At 28.9% G+C, this 15,199-nt stretch overlaps 2 protein-coding genes across 3 annotated transcripts; both read left to right on the top strand.

Moving 5' to 3' along the window:
• The first annotated feature begins 99 nt into the window (after positions 1-99).
• On the top strand, positions 100-3,252 carry LOC111041673 (coiled-coil-helix-coiled-coil-helix domain-containing protein 2). Its single transcript, XM_022326027.1, has 4 exons — positions 100-366; positions 2,624-2,777; positions 2,853-3,084; positions 3,146-3,252. The coding sequence occupies exons 1-4, from the start codon at positions 326-328 to the stop codon at positions 3,154-3,156; spliced, it is 438 nt and encodes a 145-aa protein (XP_022181719.1). The 5' UTR covers positions 100-325; the 3' UTR covers positions 3,157-3,252.
• Positions 3,253-6,023: 2,771 nt separating this feature from the next.
• On the top strand, positions 6,024-11,758 carry LOC111041669 (early endosome antigen 1-like). Of its 2 annotated transcripts, XM_022326023.1 has the most exons (15): positions 6,025-6,509; positions 6,720-6,861; positions 7,311-7,421; positions 7,542-7,712; positions 7,776-8,017; positions 8,089-8,257; positions 8,324-8,392; positions 8,456-8,649; positions 8,728-8,873; positions 8,936-9,029; positions 9,105-9,259; positions 10,316-10,430; positions 10,991-11,143; positions 11,200-11,277; positions 11,364-11,758. In XM_022326023.1, the coding sequence occupies exons 2-15, from the start codon at positions 6,801-6,803 to the stop codon at positions 11,529-11,531; spliced, it is 1,926 nt and encodes a 641-aa protein (XP_022181715.1). In that variant the 5' UTR covers positions 6,025-6,509; positions 6,720-6,800; the 3' UTR covers positions 11,532-11,758. The 2 variants fall into 2 exon arrangements, with proteins under 2 accessions (XP_022181716.1, XP_022181715.1); XM_022326024.1 differs by lacking the exon at positions 7,311-7,421 and having other exon boundaries at positions 6,024-6,509.
• The last annotated feature ends 3,441 nt before the right edge of the window (positions 11,759-15,199 follow it).

Raw genomic sequence — 15,199 nt, 5'->3', positions numbered from 1 at the left:
ATACTATAATTATTGATAACACCACGGCCGAGAAACTTCTAGAAAATATCTTGTCACGATTTCGCAACTCACCACAGCCCACAGCTGTTTGTTCTGCCCCACCAACATACACAATCGCGTCATAAGCTTTTTTATAGTTTAATTTTTACATAACCAAAATACTAATACCACCTATCGTCATTCTCATTGCTCAGTACGATTCCGCATTATAGTGTTGCACCGAATCACGCCATTACGCTAATTTCTTCAGATTTCTCCAATCCAGTCATAAAGACTTTTTCCATTTGTGAAATTTGTTTTATTTTCGTGTAAACCAAACGACTAAATGGCCAGACGTGGACGTTCTCCGTCACCTGCACCCAGAAGGTAAGTCCCTCGCTAACTTTGCTCTTTGTCGGTCGCCCCTCCGGCAAGGTTATCTATAAATTATAACGTTTAACGTTCATCATGTACGTGATATAGTGATATCGGTGTTGAATTTATTTCACTGTTTCGTAAATTTCTTTCCATATTAGACTTGTTTTAAATTCAACCCTTCGAAAAACGTGGTTCTTTAGTACGCGATAGACAACCCTGTAACGTTACAACCTTCGTCTTGTGTAGATGTACCTACCTAGTTGGAAAAAAATTCCACTGTTTAAAAATAAATCAAATTAGTGTATTTAAAATGTAGCAGTACTACCTAGTCACTATCTAATTATAAAAATTATTTTAATTTATTAATGAAGCAAATTTAATACATTGTGTCGTTGTTGATGAACGTTACAGGCTGTAATAAGAATGTCTCATTAAATTTAAATATGTACTTTTTAAGAATAATAATATTATTAATAATGATGTCTAATCAACAGTCATATTGTATAAATTCTAAATATAAAAATAATAAAGAAATACCTATAGTTATAATATACCTATGGTAATTCGGATTATAATTGGAAAACCGAGTACAACTGGTTGTATTTCTATAACCGCTACTTTGTAGCTCAGAATGTCTATCAATGACAATGTAGAGAAAAGGAGAGAGGTATTGATTTGTCTAGATATATGTTTTTGAAATAAAATACATTCTAATAATTGTTTTATGGTTAAAATAAGTAAGTATAATATTAATAGGTACATTAATAATTTAACCAACAATCTCAATTTCTTTAAACTTTTTATAAAATCTTAAAATAATTAATATTTAATCATGTACTCTGATTGCTGTGAAAACTTATTTTGTTATCCACATTAATTCATAGATGCATAATTATACCTACTTATGTATATCAATCAACAATAATCAGACAAATAATAGTTCTTGCAGTACCTACCAATTGTAATTCTGAATTGTATCAAATTAATCATTTAGAAAACATGGATATTTTTTTACTGTAGGTTCCTATATAATATTTGATGAAGTAAATAATTAGGTAATTAGTGAGTATAAAACTTCTGGATTTCATGAACTATCTACATTTATTTTCTGGTTTGGAGTCTTGTTTATGTACCAAAAAAAAGTTGGCAATATTTTATTTCCTTACTAATATCCTATGGGCAACATAGGTATTATAAGAATTTGCACACCATTGTGCAACTTAAATGAGGTCATTCAAATAATACATAGGTGTTATATTTTAATTTTGATTTAATTATATTTATTTAAACCTGATATGTATAGTAATTTTCTTACATATTACATTTAATAAATATAATTCTGTTTTACATAGGTACCTACCTATTTTAAATTTTTAGTTAATGTCTTATTGGGCACCTATATTTCAACAAATAATTGATGTATAAATATAATTTTGATAATTGTGTATAATAAATCAATGTATTAACTTACTTATGTAATTAATGTTTATCCAAAACTAAATTTGTAATTTATTAATTATGTTTGTACAGAATGATAATTTTATCGAATATAAAATTATAAACCCTAGTTTGTCATTTTCAAACATAAAGAAATGGTGAAAAAGATTTCAAAAACATAATACCCATTAAACGAAATACATGAAATAATGTGTTTATCAATCAAAATATTATCCTGATTCGCACAGTAGTATTTATAGTTTTGATATTAAAATTATGTGTCCCCAAGCTTTGTAGATTTAAAAACAATAGTAATTATGTCAATGTATATTTTTCATAATGTGGACTATAGATTGGCTCTAATTGTTGTTCTTGGAGTCATTCAGACATGTTTGACAACATTTGTCGTAAAATATATTTAAAGTAAATTATTTATTATTTTGTATTAAAGCTTAGGTGAAAGTTATTTGATCATTGGTTAACATGATTCAATAAATATTTTAAAATATGTACACATCATTTATAATTATTACAAGAACACACTGGAGTTAGCACCACTAAAATATTTACGCTGTTTAACCTATGATGTAACATTACTAAGACGCTATCAAGACATTTAAATGTTATTACCTTTTGTTTCTACCCCAATCTTTGTTTCCTATTAATATAATTTGGAAGAAAGTATTTTTCATAATCTATATCACCTATTATTTTAGTAATTTCAAAATAATTGTACAATGCAATTCTGAAACTAATACCTTATAATTTTTAAGTTCTACAATGTTTATAATATTCTAGATAATATTTTAAATGAACATTACAATTTTAGGTCAGCAGTCCCTGCTAGAACACAACAGCGTGCACCAGCACCACAAGCCCAACCAACACAAGTAGCACAAGCACCACAAGCTCAACCACAACAGCCTGGATTATTTGCCCAAATGGCTGCCACTGCTGGAGGTGTTGCTGTTGGATCTGCCATTGTATGTATAATAATTAATACAATTGTAATTTTACAGGAAAAATATAATTAATAACGATAATTTATGTATTTTTAGGGCCACACTGTTGGTCATGCAGTCACTGGAATGTTCGGGGGTGGTGGTTCCCGAGATGAGGTACAGCCTCAAGTTCAACAAGCTCCTCTAATGCCAATGGAGCAGAGTAGCCAGCAAGGTGGAGCTTGTGCTTTTGAAGTCAAACAGTTTTTGCAATGTGCACAGAACAATGATGATATCTCTTTGTGTTCTGGATTTAATGAGGCTATTCGCCAATGCAAGGAAGCTAACCGTAATGTCAACTTTTTATAATTTACAACGAATTTACATTAATTGTTGTTCTTTGTTTTCAGGTTTAATGTAATTAAGATAACTGATAAATGAAAATTGAGAAAGTAGTTGCAAAATTATTATAAACAATGTATTTTTAATGTTAAAATATAGAATCACTACCTTACAAGTTGTTTTTTACATTAGTTATTTCATCATGCAAAATCTATAGGTCAATGGAATGTTATTATTTAGGAATATTTAGTTTTTATATGCTTGTTGTAAGTTATAATTTAAAAAAAAATGATAATTATGATATAATAAACAATATTATAATTTGATACCTATTATTTTTTTAATTTTGGCAAAAATGTTCGGAATAAATAGAGAAATAGAACTGAAGACTGTTGTAATTTAAACCTTAATGTATTTATCTTTGAAATAACATACATTTGCTTTAATGACAAAATAACTAGATAATTACAGAAACTTACCAAACCCTGTCATTATTGTCATGTGGTAACTTTTTTACATTCGATTAATGCTTGATAATTATCTGATATATTAACTAGTACAAAATTCAAATATTTCATAAGACTGCTAACTACTGATTGCAAGAAGAAAAGACAAGGAGGTGATCAGCTGTATAGTAAATTTCGAGTGTACTTTGTTATTGAGTAAGTCACTGTAATTGGTGTGATAAATTTGAATTCAATGTTAAAATCATTCCATTCAAAAAGAATTTTGAATGCAGATCTGTGTATCATAATTGAACTCAATAAAAATTGATTTAAACAATTTAATATCGTTTTATTCCAGGAACCGGTACTGAACTTTATATTATTTATTTGCAAAACACTCAAATAATGCAAATTAAATCAAGCTTTTAATATAGATTTGAATATTATTGAAATTCTGTATTCTATATTTCATTATAACAACAATGTAAACGGTTTTTTTATTTTTTAGTAAAATTAATTTTATAGATTTCAGTTAAATTCAGGAAATGATAAAATTGCACTACAATACTTCTTAGATATACTATGTTCAAGAAATTCAAAAATATAATTCTATGATTTGGTTTGTTTACTTTTGTGAAAACTCAAAATACTGGTGAGATGAAAATGAAAAAGTTGGAACAGATGGGCAAGAAATTAGAAAGACATTAGCTGAAGTAGAAAAGAAACAAAAGCTGGTGAAAACACGGAAGTTTGGTTGAATATTTTATCTCAATGTTTTGCTAAGGATAATTAATCAGATATTTATAATGCAAACAGGCTAAAATTTAAGAAAGAGATAATTTTAGATTTGTTCATTATTGATTTATGTTAATCCATATTTTTGTGCTCCAACAAATACATTTTTTTATTTTATTAGAAGTATTCAAAATGTATGTAAATTTATTATTAGTTATTAACTCTATGATTTTTTTCCATTTAGGTACCAGTTAATTAGGTATTCTTGTGAAATGTATATTAATGTATAGTATTTCCTAAGTTTATTTATATTTATAATTGGGAAGGATTTTAAATACTCTGACATAACATGTAAATTGTAAATTCATATTAATTGCATTCATTTTGATCATTGATTTAAACTATGAAATAGTATTTAATAATAGGCATTGGTAAAGCGTGTGATCTACTGTTAATAGGTAACGGATAATATGTCTTTTGTGACTAAATACAAGGCGATACGCCGATAATGTACGATAACGTCTTAAAAAAATTGAAGAGATAAAAATACATTAATTCCGATCATACAAAGAGAAGTTTTGCCGGGAACTAGGTACCATCGTGTCTGATCACAGAACAATCCTAGAGACCGTGTTCAAGGCCACTGTCACCAGATTTTGCCATTACACACAGTGTCTATGCCCTGATGGTCTGATGAATGGAAATCTTACTCCAGTCCAAATGATATTGGCTATAATCATTTAATTGTCAATCATTCTGAAAATTTCGTGAATCCTGTAAATGGGGCTAACACGCAAACAATAGAATGTTTATGGTCGATATTAAAATTTTAAATATTAAGAAAAATTCATAGGACTAATGAAAATCTATTACCACGTCATTTAATTGTATGTTGGTACCGCTCGATAAAGAATAGTAATAATTTACTTATATATTTTTTGGAAGATAAAAAAAAAGTTTGTTTCTTAAAAAATAATATTGTAACTATTATCATATTTTGAACACAATTTATATATTTTGAATTTTTGACTAATACTTATTGTATCATTTGTTGTGTGTACTTTTTAACTTTTTACTTTTTAACGTGTTAAATATAGTTTTTTTTAATTTAATAATAATATAATATTACATATTTATTTCTTTATCTACTGTTTTATCGGTAAATCACACGCTTTACCAATGATAAATAATATTATATACTATAAGCAAAAAAATCGAAAAAATATAAATTACAAATTAAACTATTCTGTTGACTGTTATGATATTTGACGATTTATAACAGCTGTCGTTAACCAGTCATATAAAGATATACAGTTAAATATTCATAATAATGTTCTCGTGTGTGATAAATATTTTTTAAGTGTTGACTTGACACGTAGATAGCTAGATAGTATACCTATTACTAAAATACTATTTTTGGATGACTTGTTTACTTCTCACGATTAATAAAATGCCTGTTGAAATCGTAGTCCAATCTAAAATCTAAATCCTAATGTGCTATGTAGAATAAACTGATAAACGTGACTAAATAATTTTTTTTGCCATGCTGTTAAATGAATCGTCATTTTCAAATTAAAACTTAACATTCAAATATTATATGTTTTTAAATTTTATAATGTTTCTAATAATTATTTCTATCTCGAAAGAGCCTTCGGACTAAATTATGAATATTTTTCAAGTATTGTTGTAACCGGGGATTTTTTACCGTATTTTTGTTTTGGGTTTTTTTTTTACCGATTACCTTTGCTGTAGACGTATAAACTAAAGAATGGCTAAATAATTAGCCATGGTTTTTATGACTCCGTCTTTAAAATAAAGTGTTCCTCCTATATTGTGTCCATATGGCATAAGTAAGAATACATTATATTTATATATAAAAAAAATGCGTCTTATCAGCTTATCATGCTAGGCAGTAAGTTATCAAGATACAAACTTGTTGAAAAAAAAAACTCTACATACCTATTTACTTACATAATATTATTACGGTATTACAATAATAATAATTAAAGTATTGCTATTTGTTACATATTTTTTAATTACACTTGCCTTGAGGCTTGAACTCTTTATTTCGACCGACAAGTAGACGCTATCAGTTTTGGGTACCCACGCACGACACGGTTTTCTAATTTACAGGGATTTCGTTTAGCCCCTGGTGATCTACCGGTGCGGACTCATCAAAATTATGTCCTCCGCCTTCGGATGCGGTTCGCTGCCGCCGTAGCAAAAACGGCTGTCCAACTCGTTGTGTCAGGTAAGCAGAGTGTGTATAGTAGCGGTCATGGGTTTGGCTCCTGGTAGTCTCTCAGCACCATCAATAATGTTATTTGGGGGGGGGGGGTATGGGTCAGGCATCGCCCGCTCGCATATGGCACACGGACGGTGGAGTGCAGTGGGTAGTCTGTTTTGTTTGAACAGATCGTCGTTCATTTGATTTTCTATTTTTTTCCCCATGTTTTTTCAGTTCACTGTTGTGGGGAGCCGTCACGGTGAACAGGTTGAGTTGCCGTTCACCACATTGGCCCACCCTGAGTACGGTACGTGAATGATGGAGAACAACGTGAGAGATGAACTGCAGCCGACTGCCGACGACGACAACAATCGTGGTAACCTATAGTTTTTTACTGCCGCACACACCTATTACCTCTTTGTGTTCATTTTTCTAAGTGTTTACACCTATACATATACATATTACACATTTTATATACATATTATGTGTACATATATATGTATTTTTTTTCATATTGCTAACTACACAAGACTTCTTATGTGTATTATATATTTTGGTTTGTTGCACACTGTGTGTTATTTTTACAATGTTTTACAAACACATTTTTTGCACGATCGTTCAAGCAATTCAGTGTATACACATAAGTTTAATTTGCCAATACTTATGGGTCTCATTGTAGGTATTAATCCACCGAGTTTCACGTTTACACTGAATTACTTGTGTTCATTTTTATGGAGGTTTTATTGTTTTTAATTTAATTTTTTGTTTTACAAAATAAATGTTATCAATGCTTATGTTGGTGTTGCACGCTCTTTATATCAACAGGTCCGTTGACTTTGGACTTGCTTCTAAAACAAATTGATGAATTGCAATTGGAGAAAAAAGAGTTTGGCTTGCAACGCGCCAAAATGAAGGGGTTTATACTGCAAAAAGAAGGTGACCAGTTATTGCTTTGTTGCTTTATTTTTGTATAATCTGTATATATGCCATTAATTTCTCCATTAATTTCATATATAATATTTTGCAAGACACAAATATAATGAGTTTAATTATTAGAGGAGCTCAAGCGTATGTCAACTGTCTCAGCCGAATTGAAAAGGTTACAAAATGAGTTAGATGAATCACAGAGCCAGCATACTGTAACTAAACTTGAAATGGAAGGACGGTTTGAGGAACAAGCCCGGAAATATAATGAAGAGATTTCTTCATTGCATAAAGTCGTTGCTGGTAATATTTTTGATGAAGTTACCTATAAATATTACTTAAATATTTTAAAATTTACTTATTTAGAAACTTTGGAAGAATCGAGGCGGCGTGAAAATGAAACTAAAATATACAAAGCAATGAATGAAAAATTGGAAAATGAACTAAAAAATTGTCGCAATCAAATGCTAATTGGCCAGCAGGGAAATAATATACTGGGTGAATCAACACAACAACAAATTCGTAATGTACCTGGTACAGTTCTTTCTGCTATTGCTAGAAAAATGACAAATCTTGCTTCTAGCACTGAATCTGATGACTACAGAAAGGTAATCATAAATATTTTGTTTGAATAAATTACATAGATAATCTTTATAATTTTCTTAATTACTTATTCTAGTCTCAGGATGATGAAGATAATGTTTATAAAGCTCTAGTGGATCCATTAAAAGAAGAAGTTGAAGCACTAAAAGAAAAAATTCGTGAAATGGACACAGATATCAGCTACTATAAAACTAAATTAAATGAATCAAAGGATAAGGATAATGTTGTTGAAAAGCTGACTGTTGGTATGTATTTGCTAAGTTACTTATATAGATTCAAAATTATTTAATATGTACAATTTCTTTTTTTAGGTAATTCACAAGAAGAATCATCTAATTCTTTAGCAACTGGAGATTTTGTCGCTCTAAACACATCAATTGGTATATAAATAATTGTTTGTATTGCTCTGAACAATTTATAATAGAATTTAATTCCTGTTGTAGATAATAATGTGGCAAAATGTGAACAATGTTCGTTATTCAAAGTTCGCATAGAAGAAATGCAAGAAAGATTAAACGAAGCGGACAAACGTCTTTTGTCCATGGATAAGCTGAAAGATGAGCATGATAAAGAGACTATTTATCGTAAGGAGATGGAAGAAAAGTGGAATGAAAAGTTAGATGAACACAAAAACAAGGCAATTTCAAAGATTTTAAATTTAATAATTTGTTAAATAATAAATATATTAGATTTCTGATTTTAATGGATTCTGTAGGTACAAGAATTGAAAAGTTTCTCAGATCAATCACATGAAGTGCTTAGCGATCTTAAATTGCAATATGAACAGACAGTGATAGATTTTCAGAAAGAAATAAAACTTTGTACAGAAAATGGTGCTAAAATGAAGCAACGCATATTGAAGTATTGTTTCACTAAAATAAATTGAAATACAATATTTGTATTAACTTATGGATTGTCTGTAGATTGGAAGAAGAAAATCATGATTTAAAAGAGAAACACATGAAGTTTTCTGTACAATTACAAAATGAAGAAATTAATTTACCCAGTTCAGTAGCGGTTAGTGATTTTTTAGGCTAATAAATAATAATATATTTTCTTTAATTAAATGTGTCATGTGTTGAACTCTCTTAGGAACTTCAAGAATATTTGTTAAAACGTAATGAAGAACTTATATCCATGTCTATAGTAAAAGAATCCATTGAAGAAGAATTTAACAGAATAAAAAATAGTACAGCTATTTTTGAAAGCCAAATACAAGGACTGAATTCAACAGTGGCTTTTCTTGAGTATGTATTTTTATTATTTAAAATAATTTTAACAATATTTTTAGTAATTATTCAATGACAACCGATACAATATATATTTTAATGCATTTTACCGAGTTCAATAGTGGTATTTAATATGTATTAAAAAATGTACACATTGACTAAATTTGCTAAAAATAAATATGAATTACATTAATAGTTTACTTTCAAACAGTGGTAGTGGGTTGTTCTATGTAAATGTATGAATGTATTGTGACTAATAGCCGTAGTCATGACTAAAACATTTTGCATTTTGAAATAAATTTAAATTATTGCATACAAAACCATATAGGCACTAATTATTATTAGTTCTCACTGCTATGAATCTAAGCTTAATGCTACAGACTTAATGGTTGTAAAACAAATAAAAAACTCAATTTGAAAAAAGGAATAATACTAAAAAATATTGGGTATTTTTAGGTTAGGATGTAGAATGGAGTACTAAAATACACATTTTTAACTTGTTAGCCTTTTGTCTTTGCTTTTGTCTTTTCAAAACCTATTTGCTTTTTTAAATGGTAATTTTTTCTATATATTCAGATTAGTTCTTTTTTTAACAAAATTTTAACCATATTCATCTATTGTTAAATTACTATTCATACACAAATAATATGTAAATAATCACTAATTCTTTTCAAATAACAAAATCCAAATAAACAAATTTGTTATAATTATAGTATACATTAAGAGGATCACAGCGCAGTTTTTGTTTTCTTTCTCTCACCCATGCTCAACATAGACAAACCATGTTTACTCAGTCTACTCACTAGAACTAGATCAATTTGGGTTCTAGAGAAAAAAACCTAGTTTATAATTAAATTATGACAATATTTTTCAAAGAGCAAGACAGTGTGTTTTGTTAACATTATTCTGAATATAACACTCATTAAAATTATTTAGAAATAACGACCATATTAATATTTTGAAATGAGCTGTAACTTTTTTTTAAACACACCACCCTGCTACTTCTTATGCCTAAACTTGATCACACTATTTATGTATATATATAAATAATAATTAGTTGAATAATTTTTTCAGAAAACAACTATTGGACGAAAGAAGTCGTTTTTCTGAGGAAATAAAAAATACAAACCGATGTGAAAAAGAGCTAATAAGCTGTCGCACTCAATTGGATTCTGTTACTAAAAGAAAGGTAAACAATTTGCATAATACAAAAATATCTGTGAAGAATGTATATAAGTTCTTTGTATCATATTAAATAATTATGTTTATTAAATTTATTACTGCTACTGGCTGTCAAAGGTGTATTGAGTGTGCTATTGAATATAACCAATCGATGAATTAATTTTTATTAAAACAAATAAATAGTTACTTCCAAACTAAATCTTAAAAAAAAAAATTCTTAAAAAGAACTACCAATATAAACAAAAATAAGCACTTTAAAATATAATAGTTGAAATTAAGTTATAATTATATTTAAAGTAGCATGACGTAAATGCAAATTGCTTTTGCTAGATTTTATTGAAAATGTTCAAAGCCATTTTGTAAAAAAATATTTGAAGTTGACTTAAATATGTTTATTTTTCTTACGGATTACTTATTTGATTATCACAAGTTGTTTATTTTTTTTTTATTTGTATATAGTGCTAGAAATTCATTAACGGAATTGTAGAAAGTATTGAATACTTGACACTTATTAATGATACAATAATTTATAATATTGAGTAAATTAATATTCGGATTTTATTTTAGACTGAATTAGAAACTATGGCTTTGGAACAACGAAATAAAATTGTAGCTCTACAGTCTGACTTGACCAATAGTGAAGAAGTACAACGTGATTTTGTTCGACTATCCCAGTCACTTCAACAAGAACTGGAACGTATCAGAGAATCTGGCACTTTGGTAATAGAAGAAATGTTAATTATTCTAAAGATAAACCTAATAAATGTGTTATTTAGGTGCGATGGGAGCATGAAGAGGATATTATTGACTGTCGTGATTGTGGAGCTGTATTCTCCGATCCTAAAATCCAAAAGGTACTTCATTTTGTTATTTGGAAAACTCTTCATGTACTAAAATAATAAAACTGATTATTTTATTCATTTATTTTTTTATTTTGTAGGACCATTGTAGACATTGTGGGCGAATATTTTGTCCATCCTGTTTGTCAAGAACAGTAAAAAGTGGGCCTAATATGAGGGACTCACACGTGTGTCGAGTTTGCCACACTTTACTTGTACGGGATTCGGCACCATACTTTAGCACTGAACCTCCTCATCAGCCTAACTAAATAAAAATAAATGGTTCAACGTTTACCTACACATGGTGATACTAGAGTTTAGTTATAATTTTTTATTTGTTTTAGTTAAACTATAAATATTATATGTATATTTTTTTTTAAACTATTATTCTTTACATTTTATTTCAGTGTTTATAAAAAATGTTGTGGCCTTGTCATTGTGTTATTTTTGATTAATTTTATGAAACTACATTAATTCAACAACATATTGTATACATTATTTAATGCTTATTTTTATTATTAATCTGAATCATAATTTTCTTCATTTCCTCATCCATCACTGTCATCTTTGGTTAAATCTTCAATTTTTAAATTATTATTAATTTAATAATGTGACTCAATTGGTGATTCATCTGTTTTTCAGTACTTTTTTCACCATTAAACATATTATTAGATATTTTTCTACTTACTGCAGTTCCTCCCTGTACATTGATAACAAAAAATTACAGATAATTATTAAGTATATTCATTAATCATATATGAACTTCAGTTTTTTTTTTAGCTTACATTTAACAACTATTACAGCTTGACGATTTCAATATAGTACCTAAATTAAACAAAAAATTGCAATAAGGAAAAGCAATGTTACTAAATAGGAAAATCAGCTTCTTAAATAAAATTGATTATTTTGTTGATGACAATTTATGAATTGGTGTTGAAAATTGAGGAAAAGTTGAGAGGGATATTGAAGGCACTCCTGGAATTAAGTAAACTTTGGTGTTGGATAAATGAAAAAGTGGATGTTGAAGATCACAGATGCCTTTGGTGTAGTAATGCACTAAGAGGAGAGACATTTAGATTTTAGACCATGTTTATAGGCATGATCTGTTAGAAGCGGATGGCCCATGCTGAGTCGGTTGAATCAAACAATTTTCGATCTTGGTAAGTTTAAGTTGTTATTAATACCGGGGAGAGTATTTTTATATTTGATAGCGAAATTGGCTGGCAAATTGTTCCAGTAGTTGTAATAGTTATAGCTATTACAACTTATTGTATTTTATTTTATTACTAACGATTACTACATGAAATAATTATAACAGAGGAAACGAAATTATGTTTGTATCATACATATTATATAGTGGTGACATATTCTATTAAGTAGCAAAATAGTATGTGATGTAGGTAGAAATAAGTATCTGATAATGAATAAGGATGATAGGTAGATACTATTGCAACTACTGCTGCGTTCCTGGCAACTTCTCCTATAACTCCTCTTCTTGGTTCATCGGAGAAAAACGTTGGGACTAACCTTAGATGGTACAGATGATGATGTGGAGTTTGGATTGTTTGGAAACATAAGGTACCTACTTAATTTAGGTGCTTGCAGTTGTGATATTGATGTATTTGATTGAATCCATAACTCATGGAATCGATCTGCAAAGAAAAATAATGCCGTGTTAACAGTGCGGCGTGTAATGTGCACGGCCTACAGTCGTTGGGTTCAATTAATTAATAAATAATATGTATATTATGTAAAATACATTAAAACTGCAGAACAGAATCTAATCTATGCTAATATTTCCACTAGATTATTTCAATACCAATATTTAACAGATTGAATATTGATTACTAACCTTTGAAAAAAACGAACCCATTATACAACAAATAGGTAACGATGTAACTGCATATGGTAATTACTATTAACGAATACAATACCCGTGTATTTAAATTGTAATTTTTTACCTATACGCCCTGCATCGCACAGTTAAATACATAATATATTTCCTAATTTTCTATGGAAATCAAAAACTATTATTAAACGCTGCCAGGCCCAATGAATAACGATGCCTAATTTTGAATTACAATAAGAATCATTTTTCAAACATTTTATGCCGGGTGATTATTTTATCAATGAACTTTCATTGCTATTCGAAAACAATTTGTACACGGTTTATAGTCGTTAAAAAACGATATTTTTAAAAATTATACATATTTTAATGTTTTAAAGTTTTTTAATTTTCGAATGACAACACACAGTTTTAATTTGCCACTGCAGGCTTTGAAAGTTTGAGGAGTTTGACCCATGCACTCCCATCTCACTGTTATCGAGCTTGTGTCGTCGTACGCCACTGTACGCGTTCGCTCTGCACGTTTGTGGCCGAATGGAAGTCAGCTAAACGTTTTTTTCTAGCGAATAATTAAAAAATATAAACAGCTTAAAAAATGATGACTGTAATAAGAATACCTAGCAATTAGTTACATTCGTGACTGAATTATATGTTATACCATGGCCGTGTAAATAAAAAAAGGCAGGTTGGGTTAGGTAAATCTCTAGTTGAAATACAATTTTACCGTTTTTATTCATGTACCTGTATTTAGTACCTACACACATCAATTATACAAACTGATGGTTTATATTATAATCAATGATACCTACCTACAAACATAAATATATTTTTTTCGCAAAATATTTGTATTTATGATGATCGTGAGTGAAATAAAAATAGTAAAAGTTTAAAATTCGATTCTTAGATATTTTTGTACCTACTGTATCATAATTACCAACTTAGTTACTTTTTAAATTTACTTTTCGTTTTTCACACAACCTAACGAATGATTAAGAAACAATATTATTCCTTTTAATACATGGCCTTGGGACCGGTTGAATACATTTTTTGTAACTCAGACTAGGTCAACGTTTTAGGAAAAAATAGGCTTTTGAAAAAAAACCCATCAATTAATTGAAAATATTTTAGCTCATAATTTAACAATTTATTTTTATTTAATTGGTATTTTTTCAAATGTATTCAAAGCTGGTAGGTATCACTTATTTGGCGATTAGGTATACTCTTAAAAATCAAATTTTTTTTTTAATTTTGAATTTTAATACGATTTCGAAAGTATTGTGCCTATCCCTTATTTAGCCTTGCACTCTTGTTTATTGTTTATGTTGTAAAATGTATGAGCGTGTAGGTATACAAATACCTATCGATATTTATTGAAAACAACGTTTTACACTCACTATTGCTTCAGGTTTATTGGGTTTGTATTTTGTATTAATTATAATCATTAACGGAGTGCCGGCGTACACCCATAATATTATAGTTTTATTACTTATATGTATTTTATTGTAAGTTATGAAGAAAAAAAATAAGTGTAATCAATATAAGTCTACACATTTGTATTTTTGTTGTATGCATATTTTTTGAATTTAATTTAAATGATGACAATTTGGGATTTTGGAACTATACTTTATTTTATTTTTAACTGAAAAGCCCAATGATTTTCATGGCCTAAATGTTCTGTTTAACATACTGATCGTTCCCGGTAAAATAGCATAGGCTAAATTACGCGCCCGATGAGTAAACTGTGCTGGACGTGCTTAATTAATTATAATTAAGAAGTTAAAATAAAGTGCAGTTTCCCCGAAGTTGCCGCAGACACAATAGTAAAAATTTCGTATAAACTATACAAATCAGGTATTATATAGTCGTACATTTGAACCACCCCATATTCGAACGTCAGATCTGTATCTTAAAAGTCTTTAGTCGATTAGTTTATCTTAAATAGGTACCCGGAGTTGTGGGTCGAAGACTAACCCGCCCGGGCTCTGAAAAAAGGTAAAAATCAAAAACGGAAAGCACTCGAGATACCCCCCTCCTGCACGATATTTTTGTACAAATATTCCTGCAGTAATTAATGTATATCGTTGTTTTATT

Source organism: Myzus persicae, unplaced genomic scaffold, assembly GCF_001856785.1.
Source record: "Myzus persicae strain clone G006 unplaced genomic scaffold, MPER_G0061.0, whole genome shotgun sequence".
NCBI classification, from domain to species: Eukaryota; Metazoa; Arthropoda; class Insecta; order Hemiptera; family Aphididae; genus Myzus; species Myzus persicae.
Note: the sequence above shows the minus strand (reverse complement) of the source record. Positions and strands in the feature narration are given on the sequence as shown.

Bases quoted from the DNA above. Each gene is read 5' to 3' on its own strand.
- LOC111041673 (XM_022326027.1), top strand. From the start codon at position 326: ATGGCCAGACGTGGACGTTCTCCGTCACCTGCACCCAGAAG. The intron at 367-2,623 runs GTAAGTCCCTCG...TTACAATTTTAG, and splicing joins CCGTCACCTGCACCCAGAAG to GTCAGCAGTCCCTGCTAGAA. The intron at 2,778-2,852 runs GTATGTATAATA...ATGTATTTTTAG, and splicing joins TTGCTGTTGGATCTGCCATT to GGCCACACTGTTGGTCATGC.
- LOC111041669 (XM_022326023.1), top strand. From the start codon at position 6,801: ATGATGGAGAACAACGTGAGAGATGAACTGCAGCCGACTGCCGACGAC. The intron at 7,713-7,775 runs GTAATATTTTTG...TTACTTATTTAG, and splicing joins ATTGCATAAAGTCGTTGCTG to AAACTTTGGAAGAATCGAGG. The intron at 9,260-10,315 runs GTATGTATTTTT...TAATTTTTTCAG, and splicing joins TCAACAGTGGCTTTTCTTGA to AAAACAACTATTGGACGAAA.